The sequence below is a fragment of the Astatotilapia calliptera genome, chromosome 7 (assembly GCF_900246225.1).
Source record: "Astatotilapia calliptera chromosome 7, fAstCal1.2, whole genome shotgun sequence".
Classification (NCBI taxonomy): domain Eukaryota; kingdom Metazoa; phylum Chordata; class Actinopteri; order Cichliformes; family Cichlidae; genus Astatotilapia; species Astatotilapia calliptera.
In genome coordinates, this window is record NC_039308.1 from 23483265 (window position 1) to 23510527 (window position 27263).

General features: G+C 41.1%; 1 protein-coding gene across 2 annotated transcripts; it reads left to right on the forward strand.

Moving 5' to 3' along the window:
* The first annotated feature begins 159 nt into the window (after positions 1-159).
* On the forward strand, positions 160-27064 carry LOC113025787 (AP2-associated protein kinase 1-like). Of its 2 annotated transcripts, none has more exons than XM_026173947.1 (20): positions 160-1208; positions 2458-2576; positions 3786-3894; positions 4145-4287; positions 5384-5505; positions 5812-5893; positions 7145-7277; positions 7380-7483; positions 7789-7871; positions 8025-8185; positions 8676-8797; positions 8912-9250; positions 9521-9666; positions 9763-9938; positions 10021-10110; positions 11963-12058; positions 18854-18961; positions 19326-19496; positions 20632-20739; positions 25268-27064. In XM_026173947.1, the coding sequence occupies exons 1-20, from the start codon at positions 1046-1048 to the stop codon at positions 25945-25947; spliced, it is 3255 nt and encodes a 1084-aa protein (XP_026029732.1). In that variant the 5' UTR covers positions 160-1045; the 3' UTR covers positions 25948-27064. The 2 variants fall into 2 exon arrangements, with proteins under 2 accessions (XP_026029732.1, XP_026029733.1); XM_026173948.1 differs by lacking the exon at positions 25268-27064 and adding an exon at positions 21060-24231.
* The last annotated feature ends 199 nt before the right edge of the window (positions 27065-27263 follow it).

Consider the following 27263-nt stretch of genomic DNA (forward strand, 5'->3'; position numbering starts at 1 on the left):
CTATAAAATCGAAAGTAAAACATAAATGCAGAATATGTCTTTATATAATTGAATTTTATTTTATCATTTGGATGCACGCGTGCGAGCGACGTGACGTAATCGCGTCACATGATCACATAAGCTAGGGGGAGGCTGCAGCTGCTCTCTGAACTACAATACCCATAATTCCGTCCGCTCGTCAACAGCAACAGCTAGGATGTTGCGATAACGGTGGAAGCCAAAGATTGCTGTGGTTGCAGAGATTATACCGCTGGGCTGAAACCTCTGTCTACTGTTTTGGTAGATGTCAGAGTCTGTGATTACATATTCGCAGCTATAACTGCGACAGGCGGAGTCTTCAGTCTACTGTCGATTCGACGCTTGTTTGTGTTGATGAGAGGCTTCATCGCGCTAATGCGTTAGCCAACTAAAATCATAGTTTTTATTTATTTATTTATTGTAAATGGAAGCAATTAAATAGCGACACGGTCAGCTAGCTATGTGGCAACAAACGGTCGCTCCACTTGGCTGAGGATGGAAATATTTTTGCTGGCAACGCTGTCAGACAAGTTACACGTCGGTTACATCGCACCCGAAGACATTATCTTCAGAGGATAACCTGGATAACCTTAACGTACACGAAATGTCATAGCGCGTAAGTAGCTAGCATTGAGCTAGCCTAAAAATGGCTGGACGAGATGGAGATGGACCGAATGTTATCGCCGTCAGCAGCAGCCGACCGTGAACAGCTGGATTGATAGCTAAAGAAATACTTTCTCCGGAGATGCTTTAGCCTCCTGGGTGGTGTAATTCACTTACATAACAGTTAGTCGCAACGGCTCTAGCTATCACCAACTGTCTTGATCTGGCAAGCAAATGGGAAATTTTCCACCAGAAACCTGAGTTCTCACAATATTATATATCATAAAGGCATCACTACAGGCTCCACATAGACTCGTTAGGGTTACAGTCTGAGCTGCTTTATTATCTATATCACTGCAATAATTGTGCATACAAGGACCTACAGCTCATCTGAAGCCGCAAATACCCCTGTCATTTTGACACTATGAGGAAGTTCTTTGATTCCCGTCGGGAGTTAGTCAGCTCCGGGCCTGGTTCTGGAGGAGGAGGGAGCAGCTCGGGGTCCAGCCACGCAGGCGGCAATTTCATTGGACGAGCCTTTACTGTCGGGCGACACCAAGTCACTGTTGAAGAGATAATTGCTGAAGGTAAGAAAGAGTTGCAAAGACCAGATGATGCCATTTGTTTGTTTGTTTTTGCCCGTTCTCTTGTCTCCTGATATATGATATGTGTCCTGCATGCCCAGTGCATGGGTCGCATAACAGAGATGCAACCTTGTATCATTCCCACAGGGATAATGGAGCTGTGAATCTATGTATTTCAGGTACATAAATGCTAAACATAGGCAAGCTACTTCATCCAAACTGTACTCTGACTAACACACATGCATACAATTTTCTTTTAGCTCTTGTGAATCAGATGAGTGATTCAAGCAGGTGGAGATGTACCTGATGTCAGGCATATGTGTGATTTCTTTGAAATGAAAGGTTTACTGTCAAAGAGATTCTGTATTCAAGGTTTTTGTAAGAACAGCCATTGGCAGGAAAACGTGGAACATCAGGATAATATAATGGGTGCTGTATAAGAAGCCTGAAACCTGACCACTAAAAAGTAGTTTTAACAGTTATGTTAAACCAATACATTTAGTCTGAGTGTGCATTTCTAATGTCCAGTAGCAAGTGAATAGGCTTGTGTGAACATTAGCTGTGTATATTCTGTTGTAATGCTTGCATTAATCTATTCTTAAAGTCTCTTGTCTAACTTAGACACCCCTTTATTCTACCAGGAGCTCTCTGAACCAAAGACTGCACAGTATCTATGCTTTTAATCAGTTCTGTTAGGCTGCCAGCTACACGGCGAGTGCCCAGTCTGCATATAATACAAGAAAACAGTGCAGGACAGCTCATCGCGATGTCAGCTTTTACTGTAGTCACATAGACGCTCCAGACGTGGCTCTAAACCCTCAAACTAGACTGATGCTCTTGCAGATGTATAGTACCATACTGCCATTACACATGATGAGCGAAGGATGCAATGTAAGCTGTGATGTCTGCCTGAAATTGATGACTCCACAGCTAAACTCTGCACAGCAAATTTGTGGTCTGAGCTATACCAGATGGTTAGGCCTCAATGTAGGCCTCTACGTAAACCCCGCAGCAATGACATGACTAATAGATATTATGCTATAAGGCGGTGCCATTTGGTGCTGATTGTGCTTTTTGATGTGAGAATATACATGGATAGAAAGCTCGACAGTTGCTGAAGAATTGAGGCTTAAAAATGAGCACGTCTGCTAAATGTTCAAAATCATGGTATCCTGATAAGGTTCATAAGATTGATGTTTTGATTTTATTTTGAATGCACATTTTAAATGTGTCGTTTCTCTGCATCATGCAGGTGGCTTTGCAATCGTGTTCCTCGTGAAGACAAACCAAGGGGTTCGTTGTGCTCTGAAGAGGATGTACGTCAACAACGAACACGATCTCCAGGTCTGCAAGCGTGAGATTCAAATAATGGTGAGTGACTGAGACTAAACATTTCTCCACAGACTTTCCCTTTAAGCTGTCATGGTTTGGCATGCTGGGTAAAATCACGTAAGGCAAGCACAAAAAAGTCCTTCAGAAGAAATCCACAGATGCCTCATTCTGTCCAGAATAAGTAAGAGCAATGCACACCCTGCAGCAGGCTTGTTTGGATTGTTCTACCACATTTGCCATCCTAGTACTTAGTGTGCTGTTTTTCATTTGCCTTTCATGGTTTGATATAAATAACCAGATTAATGGGCTGTTTATTCCTTAATGAATTGTTATTTTCTAAGCATTTATTATTGGTAAGGTATATTAAAAAAAGGATGGGTGATTGACACATCTCTGATCACATGAAATAACATTGATCTGCATATATCTGCTATAAATATGTTATACATAAAGATGTTTACATTACTCTAAAGTAAAGATTTCTAGGGAATATATATATTTAGTATATAAACAGATATTAATGCCATGGTAGCCTACCACAAAATATGAATAGTCTATTATGGGTCTTGGAAAGTTTGACAGCATTTTTGATGGCTATCCTGTATTTGTCTTTGATGTTAGAGTCTGTATAGTTTTCCGTTCAAGGCAGCACTCCAGAAAGAACCAAGGAAGAAATATATGGCAACAGGTGTTCAAATTATTAAAACATGGCAGATTGTATAATTAAACAAACACTTCATAGAATTATTTTCATCGTTGGCTTTATTTTGCTTCTGAAGCCAACTGACCTGTCTTCCCCATGTGATGTTTGTGTAATGCATGTATGGTCGGAAGGGTAAGACGGCGCTGGCACGGCTGGCAGCCTTAATCCAATTTCCTTCGGGATGATTAAAGTATGATCGATCAATCAATTAATCAATTAACTGACTCCAGTATTCGCTGTGAAGATGGGGCTTCCCCAGCATTCAGGGATTTCGTCACATCTCAGTCTTTCTCGCTTTGTGTCTCGCACACTCTCATTGAGACACACAAACACACTCATACACAAGCAGATGGTGCTTCACCTGGGCTGTACTACTTGACTTTTTTTTTTATTACATAATAGAGTTTAGATTTCAGCTCTCCATTGACACTGCCCCTGCAGATGAACGTCTCATACTACATCTCAAAACGCTGACCTTATCGAATGAATGGGTTACTTTCTTTTATAGAAAGAAATGGAAACATTTTGTGTTTGTGTTCTTGCAGAAAGATCTAGTTGGTCACAAGAATATTGTTGGTTATCTGGACTCCAGTATCACAGCTATGGGATCGAGGGACGTATGGGAGGTGCTTATACTAATGGATTACTGCAAGGGTGAGTGCTGAAAGCGAAGTGAAACCTCATGCCTTGATTATTGAAAGAATTTAAATTTCTGTTGGCCTTTCAATTTCAGGATGGATTTGTTAAAGTGCAGTTGTGCTATTAAATGAATCAAAACACGATTACACGATAAGTCTGAAAAAAATTGTGATAGAACATGCAGAAGTTAAGGTAAAATCAAATACTTCTTTAGTTAATTTCCTCTGTTTTTCAATGTGCTGCCTAATTGGATGGTATTTTGCAGGAGGTCAGGTGGTCAATTTGATGAATCAGAGGCTGCAGACTGGTTTCACTGAAGCTGAGGTGCTGCAGATCTTCTGTGACACCTGTGACGCTGTTTCTCGTTTGCACCAACGCAAGACACCTATCATCCACAGAGACCTTAAGGTGACACATTTTGCCACTGACACTCACTCTAAAACTGCAGCAGTTATCTTTTTCTCTGGTTTGTTTGATATTTTTTTTCCACAAATTAACAACTTCCAGTCTCAACTGGAGTCAGGATAACTGCTACTGGCTTTTGCATAAAGTTTTATGCAGTTTTTTTAACCTTTAAGTTTTTGAACCTTTAAAGCTCAGGGTTGAGTGCACAGAAGCAAAGTCAGTTTAGGCTCTGTCCCAGCTTTTTGAAGTCATATGTGAACAGCCAGTAATTCACTGCTATGTACCCTCTGCTTTAAGAAAGAACAGTTGGCCAACACCTACTGTCAAGATACTCCCATCCTGGCACCGTCCTTATATAAACCACACTAGTGCAGGCAGATTATTTTGTGGAGTGTGCGACATGTCAGAGGAAAATGTGGAAAATGTTCCCTGACTCAAAAGAATTTGGCATTAATGTGAGAAAATGGCCTAGAACAAAGTATAAAAGATTTCAAAGTGGCTGTTTGTTTTAATACAAATATTGATTGATTCAATCATTGGTACACAAGAGAACATGCACAAATATATAGAGCTATTAATATTTTACTCCGTTTTTAAGCACTATGCTGTGAGTTGATTGATAAAGAGAAGAAAAAGGTAGTTTTAAAAATACTTCAAATAACTTCCACTCAGTCAGCAGCTGTCTCATTAGTCTCTGGTTACTGTCACTCAGTAATTATATAGAATTATATGGACTTCAGTGTATTACAGATTTGCTTTTGATTTATTTTTTTTGTTGTTGTTGTTGTTGTTTTTTAGTGATAAAACCTCAAAAATAATGTGTGACAGAGTCTTTAGAGCATATCGAGAGGAACGTGCAAGTTTTGAATGTGGCTACAATCTGAAAGTCATAATGTGAAGGTGTAGATTATAGATGCAGTGCACCTTTATTATTATTTCAATCTCAGATCTTGCAAGAAACAAAGGCCGTTATTTGACTTGGCAGTGTGGCTCATCGCTTACTGCCAAAATTATTCCTTTCACGATAAAAACCCTGTATTGTCCTCAAAGCAAGCAGCCCTGCACGTCACTGTGTGAGTTACGTCTTGTATGTCTGCAGGTGGAGAACATCCTCCTGCACGATAAGGGTCATTATGTGCTGTGCGACTTTGGTAGCGCCACTGACAAGTTCCAGAGCCCTCAGACTGAAGGAGTGGCTGCTGTGGAGGAAGAGATCAAAAAGTTTGTGCCTCTTTTCATCCTCAACTTTCATTCATTTGCACATTTTCTAGGTAATGTGGCACAGAAACTGACTGCATTTTTAAATTCCTAAGCAGCTTCATTGTTTTGTTTTTTTCTTTATTTTATTATGTTTTTGAACTTTCTCAATATTTCACCGTTGTGTGGAATTGAAAGGTTCTGTTTTTAGGTTTAATTTGTGATATCTGAAAGCAAAACTCATTTGTTTGCATTTATAAGCACATTGTGCTAAGCAAGTTATCTTTTTTCAATACCTCACTAAAAATCTGTAGCTGTCCCTTATTGCAGGTATACCACCTTATCATATCGTGCTCCAGAAATGGTGAACCTCTACAACAATAAGATCATCACCACGAAGGCAGACATCTGGGTGAGTGAAGATTGCAGACTGCTGTGATATTCATGATGCATGGTAGTCGTGATGAGTTAATACATGCAGCATATACTGGTACCTGGTATAAATCTCAACTTAAATGTAATGTTTGGCTTAAACTACAATATTGTGCAAAACTCTTGAGCCAACCTCTCATTTATTTCTATTTTGCTTCCAAGGAGCCAGACTTTTTTCTTTGTGTGTGAATCATTTAATCGTTTTTTTACTAGCAGCCTGTCACAGAAAACACGTTTGTTTGCAAAACTACCGAAAATAACGCAGTTTCACAGGCATAAAAGAGTAGTTTATGATTCCTGCAGGTCTAAAAAAACTAACTAGAGAAGAGGAACAGTATCTGAAAGACGTGTTCTTAAGAAATAGGGAAAAAAGTTTTAGTTGAAATTATTTACAAAAAGTATGGAAGAGGTCAAGAGAGAGGTACAACAGTGAATGTCTACAGCCATCCGTAAAGCACAGTGGAGAATGTGTTTGGGGTTGAATTTCTGCCAGTGGTGATGGAGATCTTGTCAAAATTGATGGAATTGTAAAATGCAGAAAAATACCATCATATTTTCAATACCATCTGAGTTTAGTCCAATTTCAACTGCTTAAGTTTCTCAGCATGACAGTGATTCCAACCTCACTGCCAACGTAGTAAAAGCATATCTGGTTAAAAACACAATGCAACACTATCAGTCATGGATTGGCCTCCCCAGATCACAGACCTCAACATAATTGAAGCAATGTGAGATCTATCTGACAGAGAACAAAAAAAAGGCAGCCAGCATCCAAAGAAGAGCTTTGAATGTCCTTCAAGAAGCCTGGAGGACTGTTCCTGAAGATTACTTAAAGAACTTGACTTCAGACTGTGTAAAGCTGGTCATACCAAATATGACCACCTTTGGTTTGAGGCTTGTGTTTTTTCCTTATATACTATATTTCTGTGTATGTTTGCAGTTTCAATAAAGCATCGCACATATTTCTCATTTTCCTAGCAAAATTTTAAAGAAATAAAGGGGTGCTCAAGACCTTTGCACAGTACTGCAAGTTTGACATTATAGCCAAAGATTAAACACGTCTTAAAAACAAAAATATAAAATCTCTAGGTTTGTGAAATAGCTATGATGTTAATACACAAATTTATAGTGCTATCTCAACTGGTGTTTGGATGGGAAATACTTTCTTATCACCATATTTGATGAATTATCCTCCTCTCTTCTCGGGCATGCATGTGGTTGTCTTCTCCAGGCACTGGGCTGTTTGCTGTACAAGCTGTGCTTCTTCACTTTGCCCTTTGGTGAAAGCCAGGTGGCCATCTGTGATGGCAGTTTCACTATTCCAGATAATTCCCGTTACTCTTATGATCTTCACTGCCTCATTCGTTAGTACCGCTTACATTTCAGAAGCATAAATTTCATATCTACTAACAGACTGGTGTCTACCTTGTTGAGACTTTCATTTTTATGTACACGGTATGTTTCAGGGTACACGCTGGAGCCAGATCCAGACAAGAGACCAGATATCTACCAGGTGTCCTATTTTGCTTTCAAACTAGCTCAGCGGACGTGCCCTGTTCAAAATGTGAAGGTCAGTGCCTCTTGGCACCAGAAGTAGTCAAAATATTTGGATTTGCTTGACTTTGTCTCATCGAGACTCTGCTATGGGTTCTCTGCCTGACCTACATATGGATACAGGCCAGTTGTCACGCTGTGGGAGGAAGATAAGCTTGGATTCTTTATTTTCATAGAGTGTAAAATACTTGTTAGTCCTGATGATATTTTAGTTAAAAAAAACTTTTTTGTGTGTGAAACATTGATTTTCTCATTGCAGATCTCTTTGTAAAATCTGTGCAGACTTCATTGTAAAGCCTTTCCTTTTTTTTCATAAACAAGAATTCTCCGATTCCTTCCAAACTTCCTGAGCCAGTCAAAGCTAGCGAGGCTGCGGCAGCAAAGAAGAGCCAGGCTAAGCCCAGGCAAGCATGACCTGCTTTCACTGTGTTACCATTAAAGCTGTAGTAATGTAGAAGTAATTAGGTATCATCTGTATTCTGATACTCATTAAATAATTATGTTAACACTGTTTGCCATGATTAACAAGAAGGCCAACATCCTCCCTTTGTTGCCAGACTGACAGATCCAATTCCCACCACTGAAACCTCCATCACCCCTCGCCAGAGGCCCAAAGCAGTCCACACCCAGCCTGCTGCTGGCATCTTACCCATCCAGCCTGCTGCTCTGACCCCTCGCAAGCGGGCTAATCTCCCTGTTGGTGCAGCACAGCCTGTGGGTACGTACAGCACTCTGTCCTTATTTTCCTGTCTGTCACAGGAAAAGAAAACCAGTCTTTTGAATAAGGATGAGAATAAATACAGGGATGTCTCTAATCCTTTGTGTGCACGTTGAATACCTCAATTCTCAACAAGAACAGCTCAAATAAACAGGTGAAGACTCATGCAAATTAAAGTTATCTAACCAAAACCCCAAAGTGATTATGAAATGAATTTCTCTGCTTTCACTTATAACAATGCTTCAGGTACTGTAGGTTCTTTTTTGTGTGATGAATCACTTTGATGTGTTTGCGTTTAATAGACTGTTTAATTCACTTTAATGCATTTTGATGAGCGTTATATCGTTTTTTTGTTGTTGTTGTTTTTAAATTCAAATAAACTTGTTTGTGTTGCTTCACATTAGGTCTTTTGAGCATCTGTGCAAGTATTCAGATCAAATTGTCTCCACTGACTGTAGAGTAATGCGCTCTTTTGTGTTTTTGTCTGCAGGAGTCAGTTTAGATCTCTCTCAGCCAGCTGCAGCTCTTCAGTCACAGAAGGCTCAGGCTTCAGCTCTGCCTCTCATTCAGTCACAAAATAATTCAAATCAGACTGCAGCTCTACAGAAGCAGGTTCACTGACCATTGTGTCTTCTTTAACAAAACAGATTATAAGTTGCTTTTATTTGCAGATCTACTGTTTTTGAGTGACAGTTCCTTTCAAATGTTAAAATCTTTGCATGTTAGGCTGTGCAGCCAGCTCCAGCTGCAGAGACAGCAGCACCAGCAGCAGTGGCATCACCGGTGACCAAAGCTGACATCCAACCACAAGCACAGCCAACAGTACAGCAACAGACTACACCCACCTCTGTTGTGAGCTCAGCCTCCCAACAAGGAGCACAGACCCCATCCAGCCCAGCCCCGCCTCAGCGCCCAGCTCGTCGTAAGCAGGCCAGCCTGGCTCAACAGCCAGAGGCGCAGCCTTCCCCCAGCAAGCCTGCAGTATCTCAGCAGCAGATAACTCAACCGTCAGCTACCCAGGCTCAGCCTGGCGCTACTGAGAGCAGCCAAAAACCAGCTGAGACAGTAAGTGGCTTGCTGGCAAACATCTAGCTTCAAACAATGCCTAAATACCAGCACTGCAGAGCTGTCAACGTCATCCTTTTCCCCTTAATCTACGTGTGGCATGTCCTGATCTAAAGTGTTTCTCTGTCTCATCAACCAGAGTCAGTTCAAAATGTGAACAAATGTGTTGTTTTTTTATATTCTTCCTCCTGTGAACACAATTAGCTGTCTTTCTAAATTAAATAGTTGTTGATTTTTGATATTTTGGCTTCCTTTGCCTCTTTTGATCAGACCCCACCTGCTACTCCAAAGACAACTGAAGAACTAAACCACCAACGCACACCGAGTGACGCCACAGCTCCTGCTGTTTCTGCAATTCCAGAGAGCGACTCCTCACAGCAGCCACAGGGAGCTAATGAAGAAGCGGCTCTCAATCAGTAAGTGTCACATTTTCTTCAATAATATTCAACTACAGCTTCTCCTATTTGGTTTATTTATGAGGTTTTGCTGCTGTTGTTGATGTTTACTTTCAGATCACTTCCGTCTCAGCCAAATCTTAGTGATGCAGTACAGGACCAAAGTAAAAATGTTCCTGCTTCTGGTGCCACCACAAACACCCCTACACAGCCAGCGTGGAACCCCTTTGATGATGACAACTTCTCCAATCTCACTGCTGAGGAGTTTACAAGTGATGCCAAAAAGGCTAATGGTAACATCTGCATGCTAATGTTCATGTGCAGTATTTTTAAAATAGGATAAACAGTGAATGACAGAGACTCTCCTTTTATCAGACCTAACCCCAGATACTGAAACAACTGCTTCAGAAGAGTTGATACCAGGCCTTCAGGCCTCAGCTGTTGATACCACCCCACAGGAAACTGGTATGTGAGTTTTTACACATAGGATAGGATAATTCACATAGTTTTTCTTCTGTGTGGTCTAAGTCAACGGTCCCCAACCTTTTTTGCGCCACTGACTGGTTTATGTCCGACAATATTTTCATGGACTGGTCTTTAAGGTGTCGCGGATAGATACAACAAAATAAAACCAATGCCGGTACCAAAAAAAAAGATTTATTCATAACACACGGGAAAAGACCCAGGGAAACCAAGTTAACGATAAAAACAATAAAAAAAAATTAACGCCTGAAAACCATGAATTTCATACCCGAGCCTCAACTCTCGCAGCCGGTACTGGTCCATGACCCGGGGGGTTGGGGACCGCTGGTCTAAGTGATCCTTGATTGATTACATTTACTATTATAATCGAAACTGTGATTATAAAAATGCAAAAAATATAAGCATGTAATAAACTAATGAAACAAGTAGATACAAAATATGAAGGTGATCTTGTCAAACTAAAATGATCTCATTGTACTTTAATGCTATCCTTAATAAATATAACAGTATCAGGAAGTTTAGGAACAAGAGACTCTACAATAATACAGAGAAAACCCCATATAAGCCTTAACTTAGAGACAGTGGGAAGGAAAAACTTCCTTTTAACAGGAAGAAACCTCCAGCAGAGCCAGCCTCAGGGAGAGGCAGCCATCTACTGCCACTCAGTAAGGGGTGAGGGGAGGGAGACAGGACAAAAGACACACTGTGGAGAAGAGCTAGTGTGAATAAATGAATCTTGATAATTAATCTTATGATTGTCATCATATCATCTAACACTAGCATGAGTTTATTAAGACCGCTGTAGATGATATTTACTGTTATCTATACTATGTTTTTTTCCCTCCTTTTGTTCCACATGAAGCTCTGCACTATAAAATCTGGAGGAGAAACTTTAAAAGTAAACCTCTTAATGCGCCTAATCCTATAATCTGATAGCTTTAATGAGCTTTGGAAAACAACAGGGCTGCACTGTAGTGTGTGTTAAACTGTTAACTAAGCTATGCTGGCTCTCTTTTAACTTGGCTCAATCACTGTAGTTAACTATCCTGCAAACCTGACCAGCTCCAGTGCAGAGTTTTGGTTTTAAAATCAGCTGTGCTCATTTTATTTCAACGTCTTCACTAAATCGTCCCTGGTGATATTCTTTTTTTTCTTTTATATAGATTTCCAGCTGATAGAATATGTTGTATATAAATACCTTGGCCGTTACAGTTACACGAACTGTGTAACTGTCACTTCGCTACGGGAAAGCGTTCAGCTGATGATGTGGAAAATGTATAAGTGTTGTTGTATTTTGTCTGAAAGTCTGTTGCAAACTATGTTTGAAAATAAACATCACAGATTAGATAACTGATTAGTCAGGTGGTATTTATGAAAGAGAAATAGCTGTGAATTAATATCACCAACAACTGTCATGATTTCCACATGTCCTTCATTATGGGATAAACAACAAAATAACAGAATCAAAACGATGTAAAGACGACTCATTCATCGATGAGATGTTCAGACCTGACCTGAAACAAATATTTATTTTATTATGAAATAGTTTTCTAAAGCACCGCTGATCATCTAAAGGACACTTTTACTTCATGAGACAAGTCAATTGTTTTTTAATTGTGAAACGAATAAACAGGTATTGCACTTAGTGAGGTTAGGTAAGTTCATTAGCCTCAGTTTTAAAGCATGGTTGTTGGATCTGCTTTTGAATCAAATTTGCACTGGAGCATAATCAGGCTGTTTTCCTTTTGTATTTTTAGTGTAATTTTCCAACCTTATGTCATGGATTATAAATCTTTCCTTTATGACACCTCTCTACACCTCCTCTGCTTTCTAGTTGAAAGACCAACATCCATTCTTGATGTGGAATCAGGAGCCTCGCTGCTGGCTGTCCCTGATCCTTTCCATACCCTTGAGCTGTCAGATGCACCAGGTAAATGCCTGTCTTTGTGGATTAGTGTACTGCTTGCATATGTGTGAACTGTTATTTCTAAATTTCCTGATTTGTTTTAAGTAGCGAGCCCATTCTTCGCCACACATGCCGATGCCTTTTGCAATATTAAAGAAAATCAGATCAGCATCAGGCTTACCTGGTAGCGTACGTTCCAGCAATAGTTCTTGCTAGGCATGATGTTCTCAGGTTGTGTGTCCATCTATGCCCTTCTCCTGAACCCAGTAACAGGAAATGGTTTTTAATTTTTGCACAACAAAACACTTTAGCATTATATTATCCAAATATATTGTTTAAAATTATTAGACCACCACCACAGGAAAGGTTTATGCCCCAGCTGCCCTAAATTAGCAGTATTGGTAATTACCAAATCATCTTTTATGTTTCTGTAATAGTTACACCAGTATATATACAAGCTCACTAATATATGCCTAAATGTATTTATTGATGTTAGTATGAATTTACAAATTTATTGTTTTACACAAAAAGAGAAAAAAATAGTCCATTATTATTTTTTGATTAAGATGCCAAATTACAGTTATTTACTTAGGGCAGCGATTTCTAGCCTGCCTGCTTAGCCCTGTACTGGACTCCGACTGTTGTTAGCCCAACCTACTGCTTTTGAATGTAAGGACAGGGTAAGAAGGTTGCAGAACAGAGCTATACCCCCAGACAGAAATTACAAACTGGAACTGAATGGAATCCTTGAAAGTTTTAAGTTCGAGCAGGCTACTTGGTGAAGGTATGCAAGCTTCTTTTATCAGTAAATTCTTCAGTTTAGACAACATTGAACTCCGGTGTTATGGCCCGTCTAGGCGCGGCCAGACCACAACATAAAGGGTGATCCATCCCCGTCCAACCCCAAGCAGCACGTCACACACTTACTATTTTGTGACAGTGATTTATTTACAATAGGTGCGGTTAAACAAAGGAAGGGAGCATATCATAGCTTCAGGGTGAACCCAAGGCCAAAACAACAAACAAAAGTAGCCTATCTCAGGAATAAACGAAACTTACCTACTCAAAGGAACTAAACAAAACGACAATCACTTTCCTCCCTACCTAACAAAAACGGGAGAAAACTGATCAACCAAAAAGGCGGTCCACCCCTACATGCTCTTACATTACATAATACGTCGATACAGTGACCGGTCTGCCGGCTGGGTTGGGCCGAGGATGAATGACTGGGCAGTCCCTGGCGGGCTCTTCTTATCCGCTGTCTCCCAGTCCTCAGCCAATCGGTGGGAGCCATCCACCCTGGATGCACCAATCCCGGAGGAGCACCTGGACACTCAAATCCACACACAATTACGGTCACAGTCGTAACACCCCCTTACCCAAGAATTAACATTAACCCCAAAATGTTTAATTCAAGGAGACAGTGCTCTAGACAGGGTGTCAGCCAATACGTTATCCTTCCCTTTCTTGTAACTGATCTCCAAGTTAAAATCTTGCAATAACAAGGACCAGCGCATAAGTCTTTGATTGGAGTTGCGCATTTGGGAAAGGAACACCAGTGGGTTGTGATCGGTAAACACCTGCACAGGCAGCACACTTGACCCAGCATAGACCTCAAAATGCTGTAACGCAAGGAGTAAGGCAAGGGCCTCTTTTTCAATGGTGCTATAATGGGTCTGGTGTCTGTTAAACTTTCTTGAAAAGTAGCAGACGGGATGATCTACGCCGTGATCATCTTCCTGTAACAGAACAGCGCCTGCGCCACACGAGCTGGCGTCAACGTCTAGTTTAAAAGGGCGCTCAAAATTCGGCGCAGCTAGCACTGGTGCACTGCACAACAATGCTTTGGCAGATTCGAATGCCACCTGACATGCTGGAGACCAAATAAAAGGTTTTAAGGGGCTAACAAGATCAGTTAGGGGACTAACCACATCAGAAAAATTTCTGCAAAACCCTCGATAAAAACCGGCCATTCCTAAAAAACGACGCAGTGCTCTTTTTGTCTGCGGGACAGGAAAATCAACAATGGCCTGTACTTTCGCAGCAACAGGGCGCACTTGCCCCTGTCCGACCTGTTTCCCTAAATAAGTAATTGTGGCTTTACCAAACTCACACTTAGAGAGGTTTAGTGTGAGAGAAGATTCACAAAAACGTCTGAACACCTCAGAGAGCGTTTCCAGATGTTCTGACCATGTTGGAGAATAAATGACAATGTCATCCAAGTATGCCTCACAGTTTCTCACTCCAAACAATACCTTCTGCATTAGACGTTGAAATGTTGCGGGTGCGTTTCGCAACCCAAAGGGCATTACCGTGTATTGGAGGAAATGATCTGGAGTTACAAACGCGGAGACTTCAGAAGCTCTGGGGGTTAACGGGACTTGCCAATATCCTTTTAACAGGTCTAATTTAGTGACGTATGTAGCTGAGCCGACACGATCAATGCAGTCCTCCATTCTGGGGAGAGGGAAAGAATCCGGTTTTGTGACAGCATTAACCTTTCTGAAATCGGTACAGAAACGTGGGGTGTCATCTGGTTTAGGCACCAAAATACAGGGTGAACTCCACGCACTGTTACTGGGCTCAGCTAACCCATGTTTAACCAGGTATTCGACTTCCTGTTGCATTAAATTCCGCTTGGTTGGATTTACTCGATAAGCATGTTGCTTTATTGGCTTATCAACTTCCACAACGATATCATGAAAGAGCACAGACGTCTGCCGCGGATGGTCAGAGAAAAGCAGCAAATTAGCTTCAATCAGATCAAGGATATCTTTGCGGGCGGAATCTGACAGATGCGACAGGAAAGAGTCTAAGTTTTCTAACGCTTCTGAGTTTCGCAAACGGGCCAACGGCATACAACTGCTCTTGTCAGTCAAGTCATCATCTTGCAAAACATACAATGGGGGTGCCGAACACACAGAGACAGGCGTTATGGGTGTGGTTTTGTCAGCTGCCACGTCCTCTCTAGAAACATAGCGTTTAAGCATGTTAACGTGGCAAACCCTCAGTTTTCTCTTTCGATCAGGGGTTTTTACTGCATAGCTAGTGTCACTTATCCTTTTGTCCACCTCATAGGGACCAGAAAACCGCGCATGGAGGCTAGACCCAACTAAAGGAAGCAACACTAGAACCTTTTCACCAGGAGCGAAATGTCGGACCACTGTCTTTTTGTCATACCGGGCTTTCATGTTGCCTTGTGTTTGCTCCAAATTGTCACGGGCCAACTGACATGCCCGGAAAAGACGCTCTCTAAAACTGCAAACATAATCTAACACGTTATGCTCGGCTCGCTGCGACTCAGATAACCACTTTTCTTTAAGCAGTCGCAGGGGACCGCGTACAGTGTGTCCAAAAACCAGGTCAGCCGGACTAAATCCAAGGGATTCCTGGGTGGTTTCTCTAACAGCAAAAAGCAAAAGCGGAAGTCCCTCATCCCAGTCTTTACCTGATTCAAGGCAGTATTTGCGCAACATGGTCTTTAGGGTTTGATGAAATCGTTCCAGTGCACCTTGACTCTCTGGGTGATAAGGGCTGGACGTTTGATGTTTAACTTTTAACTCCTTTAAAACCTGGGCAAACACTTTTGACATAAAGTTTGTTCCCTGATCAGTTTGAACAACCCTGGGTAACCCAAAAGTCGAAAAGAACTTCGTGAGGGCTTTCACAACGTTCTTTGCCTTTAAGGTACGTAATGGAATTGCCTCCGGAAAACGAGTGGCAGCGCACATTACCGTTAACATGTACTGGTGGCCTGATTTTGTTCTTGGCAACGGGCCCACACAGTCCAATAGAACTCTCTCAAACGGCTCACCCAGCGCTGGAATCGGGTGAAGAGGCGCTGGCGGAATCGGTTTATTTGGCTTTCCCACCACTTGGCATGTATGACACGAACGACAATATTTCACCACATCTGATTTTAAACCAGGCCAAAAGAAGTTACGTAATACACGATGATACGTCTTTTTGACCCCAAGATGTCCAGCTAAGCAGGCATCATGCGCGAGACTGAGAATCTGGGGTCTATATTCCTTTGGCACCAAAACCTGGTTTACCCGATGCAAATCAGTTGAATCAGGAGACCAAGATCGCAACAGTACACCATTCTCAATGAAATATTTTACGGGAGCTTTAGATCCCTCTCTGTCCACAACAGAGGAAAAACAAGGCACCAGTGAAGGATCACCCTGCTGTGCTTTGATCAACAGCTCTCTGGTAATATTCAAGCTCTGATTAATGTCCTCAGGTATCATTTCAGGGACGTCACATGTGGAGAGTTTCACAGAATCAATGGGTGACACGAAAGAGTCGTCTTCATCAAGCGTAGCCATAAACGACCCCGACAAATCCACAATCTCACCCATTTTACGAGCCTGAGCACGAGTAATTGCACACGCAGGAAACACCTCTGAAGCAGTGGAGCTTGAGTCAGCAGCAAGGGCAGGAATATCAACAACTTCTGGCGGGGGAAAAACATGCCCACCAGCTAGATCATTACCAAGAATGAAGGAAACTCCTTCGATTGGTAATCGCTGGCGCACGGCGACTTTAACGTAGCCCGACACTAACGGCGAGTGCAGGTGCACCATATGCAGAGGGGCTTTGGTGACGCTCATTTTTATTCCCCATACTAGTATGTCGGAACCACAGGATGTTTTTTCAGACAAAGGCAGCACAGACTCTAGTAGAAACGAGTGGTACGCACCCGTATCTCTAAGAATCGTGACTGGCACTTTATCATGTTCTTCACCTGTCAACGAAACAAAGCCACATGACACAAATGGTAGAAACTGCGGATCAACGTCAGTTTTCGGGTTTTGTTCAGCCTCCACGTGCACTTTTGGCGAGCAAGCGGTTTTAATCAAACCCACGCCTGCGGGAAATTTAGTGCCCCTCGCTTCTTTTCTTTTTAATACTGGACACGCAGCAATCAGATGCCCTGAATCGTGACAATAAAAACATTCCCGACCGTTTGATTTAGCACTAAACTGTGGTACGTTTTTACGCACTGCACTTGGTGACCATTTTCGTTCAGATAAATTTTCCTGAAACGAATTCTGTGCACGGAACACACTTTTGTGTGTTAAAACAAACTCGTCAGCCAGGAGAGCCGCGTTAGTGAGAGACGACACCTTTTGTTCGTTTAAATAAGTCACGATGCGTTCCGGCAGACACTTTTTAAACTCCTCCAGCAAAATAAGAGTTTTCAACTCTTCCACGGTTTTAACTTTACATGAACAACACCATTTCTCAAACAACACATTCTTTTCTCGCGCAAACTCAACAAAAGTCTGGTTAGCAGCTTTATTAAGAATCCTAAATTTCTGGCGATATGCTTCAGGGACAAGTTCATACGCCTGCAGCACAGTTTTCTTAAGAGTTTCATAGTCTAAACTCTGCTCCATAGACAGGCTTGAACACACCTCTTGGGCTTTCCCCACAAGCTTACATTGGAGTAGGAGGGACCAAAACTCTTTCGGCCACTTCAAAGCAGCAGCTATGCGCTCAAATGCACTAAAATAGGAGTCCACCTCAGACTCGCGAAACGGGGGAACCAACTTGATGTGTTTACTTATGTCAAAACCAGCAGAAGAAGCACTTGTGCTTGATAACGTTGGGGAAACACCCGCTGAGCCCTTTTCAAGCTCAAGAGCCCTGATACGGAGATGCATAGCCTGCACTTCCAGCTGCCTGTTGCGGGTCTCCACCTCCTTTATGCGGAGCGTGAGGCGCAGATCCTCAGTGGACGTACCTTCACCGGATTCAAAAATCCGATCAGCCTCCGTGCCAGCAGCAGACGCATCAACTGCGTCAGCAGCCGCTTCAAATGCAGTGTCATCTGTGCCTGTCACTGGCTTGTTTTCCGCATCAACTCCCCGTGGTAGAAGCACACCTTTTTCCACTAGCTTTTCAGCCAGGGCATCCTTCAACTCTGCCTTGCGAGCACTGTAAGACACTACCACATCGTAAGAGTTAGCCACAATGAGCAGGTCCGCTTTCTTACACTCGTCAATTTTTTCCCATGAAGGTGCTCTCACAAAACCGTCCAGCGAAAACTCCATACTCACACACACACACCCCCACACAAAAAACAAAACCGCCAACCAGAAAAAAACACGCCAACCCCACAAACCAACAAGCGAGAAAAGAAACGGAACGAGCCCCCAATTATGTTATGGCCCGTCTAGGCGCGGCCAGACCACAACATAAAGGGTGATCCATCCCCGTCCAACCCCAAGCAGCACGTCACACACTTACTATTTTGTGACAGTGATTTATTTACAATAGGTGCGGTTAAACAAAGGAAGGGAGCATATCATAGCTTCAGGGTGAACCCAAGGCCAAAACAACAAACAAAAGTAGCCTATCTCAGGAATAAACGAAACTTACCTACTCAAAGGAACTAAACAAAACGACAATCACTTTCCTCCCTACCTAACAAAAACAGGAGAAAACTGATCAACCAAAAAGGCGGTCCACCCCTACATGCTCTTACATTACATAATACGTCGATACAGTGACCGGTCTGCCGGCTGGGTTGGGCCGAGGATGAATGACTGGGCAGTCCCTGGCAGGCTCTTCTTATCCGCCGTCTCCCAGTCCTCAGCCAATCGGTGTGAGCCATCCACCCTGGATGCACCAATCCCGGAGGAGCACCTGGATACTCAAATCCACACACAATTACGGTCACAGTCGTAACACCGGGCAATGTTTTGAGCTTTGTGTGAATGCCTGTGACTTAACATCTTTACATTTTTGACACAGTTGTGCTTAAATATGTCTCATTTGTCTCCCTCTTATCTTTCCACTGGGTTTTAGAGAAACTGATTGAAGGACTCAAATCTCCAGACACATCTTCACTCATGCTTCCTGACCTCCTGTCATTATCCGATCCTTTTGGTGGGAATGTGGAAGAGTCTGCAAAAGGTGTGTGTGTGTGTGTGTGTGTGTGTGTGTGTGTGTGTGTGTATTCAAGTTTCTGTGTTTAAAAATGCATCAAATACATGGAAAGGTTTAAAAAAAAAAAAAGCAATTAAGGCGTTTCAGATATTATAGTGTAACGCTATTTATAGTTTTCCTTTCCATTATTTAAAAAACCCTATAAATAAGAAGAGAGAAGTTTATTTATATTTACCTTTGTGTATAACTTCACACTTGGCTCTTTTAATGTTTGAAAGTAGTAGAAGAAACCTCACTGACAGGCTGTGCATTCATCTGTTTACTTGTTGTCAGTGAAAATTCAACCATAAGAAGACCTCTTCCTTTGTCCACCTGTCCTGACTTGTCTCAGATCCTCTCACGGCAGACGACTCTCTCCTGGGCTGCTCTCTGATCTCTGGTCCATCTGCCCCCCTGGCAGCAAGCAGTGCAACTTCCTCTGTGTCTTCTGCTCCCACTTCTGCTGCCTCTGCTTTGGATGATTTCAGCCTGTTGTCTGGAGACTCCACACAGCCTAAAGCAGGTAAGGAACTCTGCCAGGGCTGAACTGAAAGCAGCATTACCTATGACCTGCCTACCGTGATCTTTGACAGAAACTTTCCTGTATTGTGGGTAGCGGTGTTTTCCTTAGAGACATAGCACCAACGATGTTCTTTACCATCTCAGTCATGCAGCAGACTGAGCTCTGCTGTCGAACACTAGCTGGGGAGCAGAAACCGACATCTGTTGTCAGCTACAGTTTTGAAGACTGAAGACAATATCAGCACCTAACCAGTGAAAGTGAGATGTGCAGTTGTAGTTCAGTGCTGCAGCCTCTTCAGTTAATTATCCTGCAAGCTTTGGAATTACCACAAAGGTGCATGTTTGGTCTTATTTTTGTTGGCTAATTAAGAATGACACTTTAGCAGAAAAGCTAATGTGGATGTTGCAGCAGGCTGTTGTCTGGCTCCATGTAGCCTTCTGCTGTGCCTCTGTGTGGAAAAAGGGGAGGCATTGAAACCAAATGATCAAAGAAATCCTCACCAAGTGGAGTTGGTTTTCTGATTCACCATTCAGAAAAAAGACATTTTCACCACTGAGTGGCATCAGAAGCACGGCTTAACAAAACCATTTTCATTCAAAATGTTCTCGACTGGCCTCATGTGTTTTTTGTTTTGTTTAGTTTTTTTCCTGTTTGTGTGTCTTGTGTTTCACTTAATCTTTAAAAGTTAAAAATGAAGGCAAAGTAATTAATCTGTGGAAGTGTTCTCTATGTCACAAAGTGAGAGCTGTACAGCTGTGGTTTAGTTTTTCGCTTCTCGGCTGGTGAACAAAAGCCTTTGACTGTCGTTGACAGTGCCAGCTTCAAATCACAGCCTGACTGTGCACCAGCTGCATGAAAACAATAACTACAGGCCTCTCCTCATAGCATCTTATCAAACAGGCTTTGTGCAGCAGATACGTTTTTGGAGTAATGGCTGGGTTTTTTTGTCTTTTTTAGAACATTTTTATTGTAATGAGGAACAATAATGGCTCGTATTATCACTAATGTCTTAAATTATATGTGGAAGAAGCAGCTACACTATAAAGCCCTTATAAAATTGTTTTCCTTAGAGCTACCTCTAGTTTCACTTCAAAGGTTTTCTTTTTTGGGATTATTTGGCTTTTATTTTGTGCAGACTCGTCTCTCCTGATCTCAGACTTTGAGTCCCAGCAACCCAGCGCAGAGGCTGGTACAGAGGATGAGTTTGACCCTATTCCCGTCACAGGCCGAAAGAATTCCCAAGGTATGTCTTTACACTCTCCTCTAGGAAGCACTGGATGGGAAAGATGGTTCCAGAAAAAAATGAATCGCAGTGATATTTACTGAGACGCAGACCAGCTAGCTGTATTATTCTACATGCTCAGTCAAAGTAATGTTTGAAAACCTGTAGAAGGAAATGGGTAAATTCAGCCCTCTCTTTCTCTTTTCTCTTTCTTGACCTCTCTCCCCCTTGCTTTGATTGCTTTATGTGACTCCCGCTCCTGCGCCCCTCCTCACCTCTGTTTGCTTGTATCCGTCTCGACCCCTTTGCCTCCCTCCCCTCCTTTTTTGTCTCTCGGCCAGTTTCAGGAGGCCACTCGCGCAGTAACAGTGGCGGCTCTGAATCCAGCCTTCCCAGCTTGGCCCGCTCCCTGCTGCTGGTGGACCAGCTCATCGACTTGTAGGCACTCTCCCCCCCCATAGAAGCTGTAACACTGGATTATAGACTGGCATAGCATAACAGCGATCAACACTGTTGTCATAGCTAGCTTCCTGCACCCCTTGGCTGTCATCAGCATTGTAGTTGCTGCAGTAGAAATCACCTTTCAGTGCTTTTTTCCATTCCTGTCCTTTCCACCATATCGATCCAATCATCTGGCCTATCTTGACTTCTCATCTCTCACCTTCACCGTCATGTTTTATCTCCTTGCATCATGTATTGTGCATTCTGGAAGAGTGGCCAATACGCAAACGTATCATCATCATACTTTCTAAAGATGAACCATTACACCATTTCTGTCAATCAGGATATAATACAGCTGTCCAGTTTGTCTGAAAAACACTGCATTATTCCTTATAGCAAACTATAGAAGATCATTGTTGTAATGTATAATAAGCATAGTTCTAAGTGGTTGTAGTTATAATCGTGCGCAAGTGAATTTGTCGTCGTTTGCCTTTTTAAATTCTCCTCCCCAGATTTATTTGCACATTTTAATGAAAAAAAACATGCAGAAAAAAAATTGAGTGACCATTTATTCAAATGAGGTTTATTCCTGTAAAAGCCAAACTTCTTTGAAACTTAGTCATGTAGCCTGATTTGCACAGTTGCAGAAACGTTACCTCTGTCAGAGCTGTAGGAAGGAATAGCTTAAAAATTTAAAGCTGCTATAGATTAGGCTGAGAAACATTAAACGGTGTTACAATCTGGAAACCAGACAGCCATAACCTCAGTGAAGTGCCATAAAATAATAATAATAATAATAATAATAAAAGAAGCAAACTGCTGGATTTCTGAAAGCAAAATGACAACGTCACCACAAAACTGAACTACTAGCAAAATACAGTATGTCCAACCACGCAGTGAGAGCCAGCACGCTTTCTTTTATGCTCTTATTTTGAGCTTCTTCGTATTTCTTTTTTTTTTTTACTTTCGTCCTCAAGGCAGGCAATAGATAGGGTTGGAATTAAAAATGATGAAACGGGGTCATTTATCTGTGTTAATAGCAGCGTGCCATATCGATAGTAATGCATGACAATAATTTGAAAAATCAGCAGTAATAGGATATAAAGTAGCAGTTATATATAGGCAGAGCATACATGACTATTCATATCATTTCTTGGCACTAACGCATCATTTCACAAATTATTTTCACATTAGCATATTCATTCCACATTGTGCAATTCCTTCTGCATTCCTTATGTTTGTTTACTCCTAATTTGTGTAAATAGATATCTGCAACTCCCTGCAGGCTCCTATCCAGACCGTATATTATATGAAGTCATTGTCATAAAGCTTTACTTGTGGAAAACATATTGCTTTACTTGTGAAATCTCTCTCTCCCTGTTAATACATGTTAATATTATAGCGTGTTAGAGAATGAATGTAAGAAATAAATATTAGTCTATAATACAAAATATATCTATGATTCTTAACACCATAATCATTCAATAATATTGAAGAATATATATAAATATCTCATTCCTCTTTGTGGAATTATGTGTTAAGGAAGTTTTTTTCTTTCTTTCTTGGTTCTATCTACTCAATAATTGTCAGTACATTGAAAATGTATAGATGATAACCCTAGTCTGTTCAGTCTGAAAGGCCAGACTGAATCCTATGTCTTATTCTATCTTCGTGAAATGAAAGTGAGCCTGTGTTCTGTTTGTTTACATGAACTGATGAAGGATTATATTTTTATTCAGAACAGTCTTCTTCAGAGCGGGAGTTGATGCGCTTCATTTGAAATTGTGCTTTTAAAGTCGTTTCTTTTTCTTTTCTTTTTTTCTTTTTGTTTTTGTTGCTTAGCCGGTTTTAGTGGTCACAGGATTCATATCAAAAAGCATGGCAGTGTTGTTGAATGTTACGTTCATGTGTGTTGGTATACAGTGTTATGACGTGTGTGTGTGCGTGGAGTCCAAATTGTTGGCTGTGTTTTTTCCAGTAGCCTGTTTGTGTTGATGTTTGCTGCAAATATGACGACGGTCACGTCTCCTCTGAAAGCACAGGCCCCGACCCTCCTCCCATTCTAAATTCTCTCAGGTAGTCAGAGCTACATTGCTCTCTCCGAGAGCTGGAAATGTACAGTATTGGCTTACTGCTCCCTGTCTCGTTGTCCTCTCGAGGTCTGCTCTCCGTATTGCAGTTATTGAATTACAGATGTGAAACGTGTGAGGGGCTCTGTGAAGTGTGGAGAGGTCTAGTCTGCCAGTCTTTCAGTGAACATACTGCACTCCTGCTGTAGCTGTGGTTCAATTATCAGACAGCATCGCTGTCATGAGTTAGAAAGGATCAGCTCTGTAGTCAGCAATATTGATGTGTCCGTAGGATCCGATGAAGATACTTGCTTCCGTGTACCTTTTACTCGTTAAAAAGTTATTTTGTAAAGGACACTCTAAATGTCCTGATATGTTTGTGCAAGATCTAATAAGAAGACCAGAAGTTTCATGCTAGCAGGTTTAATTACGTACACTATATCGGCTCCTGTGTTATTTCAGTTTATCTGTCTCTGCCCCCAAAATTGGAAGTGTTTTGAGTACATCAAATTTTTGGTCCTCATAAATCTGCAGGAAAAAAGAGGTGGAGGAAGCTGTTTTAAAAGCAGGCGTAATGACTGCAGGTCAGCTTGTGTTTTTGAGCATCCTCTTTACAATCCTTCCACTGAACAGCTCAGTCTTTTGCAGTCACTGTTTGAACCTATGCAACTCCCGAGCTTTCTCCCTGTAGCTGCCAGTGTGCCGTTGAAATCAGTGGGAAGACACAAAAAAAAAGCCAATCGAGACGATTCCTTGATGTGAAACAGAAGCCCCTCTTTTATTTTGTTCTTCTTTTTTTGGTCATTTGTTTGTTTTCTCCTCTCTTGTTTTTGCCAAAAGTGGCCACTGCCCATTACCTGATATTACTGAGTGTTTTGAGACGCCTCCTGTCATTAGGGCCCAATCCTGCGTCAGAGCTGTGATATTGTGTGCTCCTTCTATTTTTGTGAGATAACTAAAGAATTATAAAGGGATGGCAAATAAAGTACAAATGTGAATGTCAGCTTGTCGAGTATTGATTCTATGCTAATTGTGTAAGTGGTTTATAAAGACTACATTGTTTATTTATCCTGATATTTCTATTTTTGCTCAACTTTTTTTTGTTTGCTATAATGATATCTACCTGAAGTAAAGGCTTCGAATAGGATTTTGTATGTAAATAATCTATTAAATGTGATGTTATTATGTAGGAGGATAGGTTTAAAGCATTAATAAGAATCTCCCTGGGAAACACCTTACCTCTACTCAGGTAAGACGAAACAGCAGCTTCATGCTCGATTTAATTCTAATTTAATTTAATTTGTCTATTTTTTTGAATTTTTTTTTTCTTACGCCACGTTTTCTGTGTTGGTATTGAGGCAGTTTAATAGCTCCATTATTTGTTTTTTCAGTTAATATTTTTATATGCATGCTTTTAAAGGAAACTTTTTTTTTTTTTTTTTTAGTCTAACATCATCATGGAGGTTTTCAATTACATAATTATTAATGTAATCATCCATCTTTAATCAATAATGAATTTTAAAGGAGCAATTAAACAGCAACAGTTACTCCTTCATACACTGTATTACATAATTCCAGTTATTCGTGATACAGGTCTGACAGATCACGCTGGCATAGCTGAACATTTTTGTGCCCCAGCACATTTTCCTAACAAGTTTTTGACTTTTAACATGCATCAGATAACTCAGTGTACATTCATTTAATAAAAAAAACTTTGAATTAGAATTCATTTTATGAATGCCTGGCCACTGTGATTAGCACCAAAGCAGGTGAAAAGATATCCTTGAAGTTTAACTAAAGTTTGTGTTAAACTAATGATCAACCGTTTCCTTGATTTTTTTTTTTTTCTCAGTGTATGTTGCACCATTTTGACAATACTATGATTTTTGTCACAAGGAGCAGTTTACTTGATTCTTTTTAAATTAAGCATCAATTTCTTTTCAATATAAAAATAATAAGAAAAGAAATGTCACTGTGTTGAAAAGCTCTCGTGCATCATTCTCCCTAGGTGACCTTTCTCGTGTCTCTTCCTCATACAGACCTGCAGAGGGAGCCGAACAGCAATGAGCTGCGAGCCGCCTGGACAGCAGCTTCTGTGCAGCTCGCAGAGGAAAAACAAAAGCTGAGAGTCCAGCAGAGGACTGCATCATGTGTCTATGATAAACACATGTTGCTGACAGATGAATGGTACAGTCAACACCATACCAGACAAACTCCTCGCACCAGTCTTCATTTCACACTATTAGACCAAGAATCCCAATTCCAGCCTCCAGACAGCCAGTTTACCTCTGATGTCTTCCAGCTGGCCCCTTTTAAGACTCCAGCAAAAGAAACTAAGGTGGCGTCTCATAAACCTGTTGAGGTGTCTGATGTTTTCCTCCAGGCCCCGTTTGGAAAGAGGCAGGAAACCACCAAAGAAGTTCCTATCAACACTTGTGTATTTAAGTCTGGTGCACAGCAAATCCAAGCCAGCAAACCGCGTCATTCAGCTAGAACGCCATTTTCTCACGTTTTTCAGAGTAGACGAGCGGCTCCAGAGACGCCTTTGCTTCAGCAGCCGGTGGCCGTGCACCGGGTCGTCTCCAGGATCGGTCAGCAAGCCGCCGTAGGCTCAGTAGCTGTGGGGCCGTTACATTCCTGGACCATAGGGGGTAGAGCTCTCGATGACCCGTTTACCGCTGCACCATTTCAACCAAGATGTTCTCAGGAGAAACCCTGATTATATACATCTTTAAAAAAAACAAAAAAAACAATTAGGAGCTTTTTTTTTTTTTTTTTTTTGCAAGTAATGAAGAAGCCAACATATAGTTCAGTGGCAGTATTACTTAAATCTCTGGTGTAATTTTACTTTTGAGATTATTGTTGGCTATTTAAAATAACTGAAGTAATCCTTAAACCAGTTCATGTTAAAACTTGATGTTCTACCTCAGCCATGAGATCCGTCTTCAGTCTGAGAACCGCAGTGCATCACATCAGCACTTTACAAATAGTTTGAGCTTTGGCTAAAATGGTCATCGTTCATGGATCTGTCACTGACAAAAGTTAATTTAAGTTTTTTAAGGAAATCCCTCCATGTGTCACATTTTGAAAGGAAAGAAAATCATGAGCATTCTAGCATTATAGAAAACACAAACAACTTCGATCTAATACAGTAGGTGCTGTAATTGTGAGTAGTTGTGTTTATAATGTTGTTGCGGTTTCCTCCTTAGTTCACATTTAGAATACAGATTGTGCCTTTGTTTTCCAAAATGACTCAAAGCTGGTCGACAAACTGACTTAGTGTTCCCACTGACACCAAATCTTTTGCTATAAACCAAAGAAATTCTACAAAACTAAATGTTTCTTCATATTTGCTGCTTTCAAATGAACCGAGTTAAAGCATTGTAGATTTACTAAACCTGCAGCTGTACGTTATTCAGAATAAAGTTCCCAAAGAATGAATTGATTACTCACAAGCTACCCCTGTTGTTCCCAGTTAGTTCCCACTAACTGCTGTCATTATAGCACAGCCAATTTTACAAGCTCCTTATAATGATCTTTAAAGAAGTTATATATCATATCTGTTAGTTTAAATCATTGGCGTTTTATGTGTTTGTAGAAACTCTTAGAAAAACCAAGTTCATTTCCAATAAACTGCTACTTCAGTGAGTTTTTTTTTATGGTTTACAAGAATTTGTTTCCAGTTTTGCTTCACACTTTGGCAAAGATGTGGACTTTTTTATAAACCATACTGCCTTTGCTGGAAAAGTATTTTGTTCATGCGTAGTATTTTTTTTTAATCTATACTATCTGATTATTAATACTGGACTTTAGGAAATATCACCAGTGAAAATAAATGAATTATGAACACAATGGAGATCTTTTTATTCACTGCTTTGACAAACAATGGTCACATTTCTATTCTGAATGTGTTGTAAGAGACATAAGCTGAAACTATTAAGTTTTTTGTCTGACTCTGTTTGGATCGTCCAGATTTTGAAGATTAACCTCTAAAGATTTATATAGCTGAAGGGAAATAGATAAGCACGAGAGATT

Coding starts and splice junctions, on each gene's coding strand:
- LOC113025787 (XM_026173947.1), top strand. CDS start 1,046: ATGAGGAAGTTCTTTGATTCCCGTCGGGAGTTAGTCAGCTCCGGGCCT. Junction 2,577..3,785: donor AGCGTGAGATTCAAATAATG/GTGAGTGACTGA, acceptor GTGTTCTTGCAG/AAAGATCTAGTTGGTCACAA. Junction 12,059..18,853: donor TGAGCTGTCAGATGCACCAG/GTAAATGCCTGT, acceptor ACTGGGTTTTAG/AGAAACTGATTGAAGGACTC.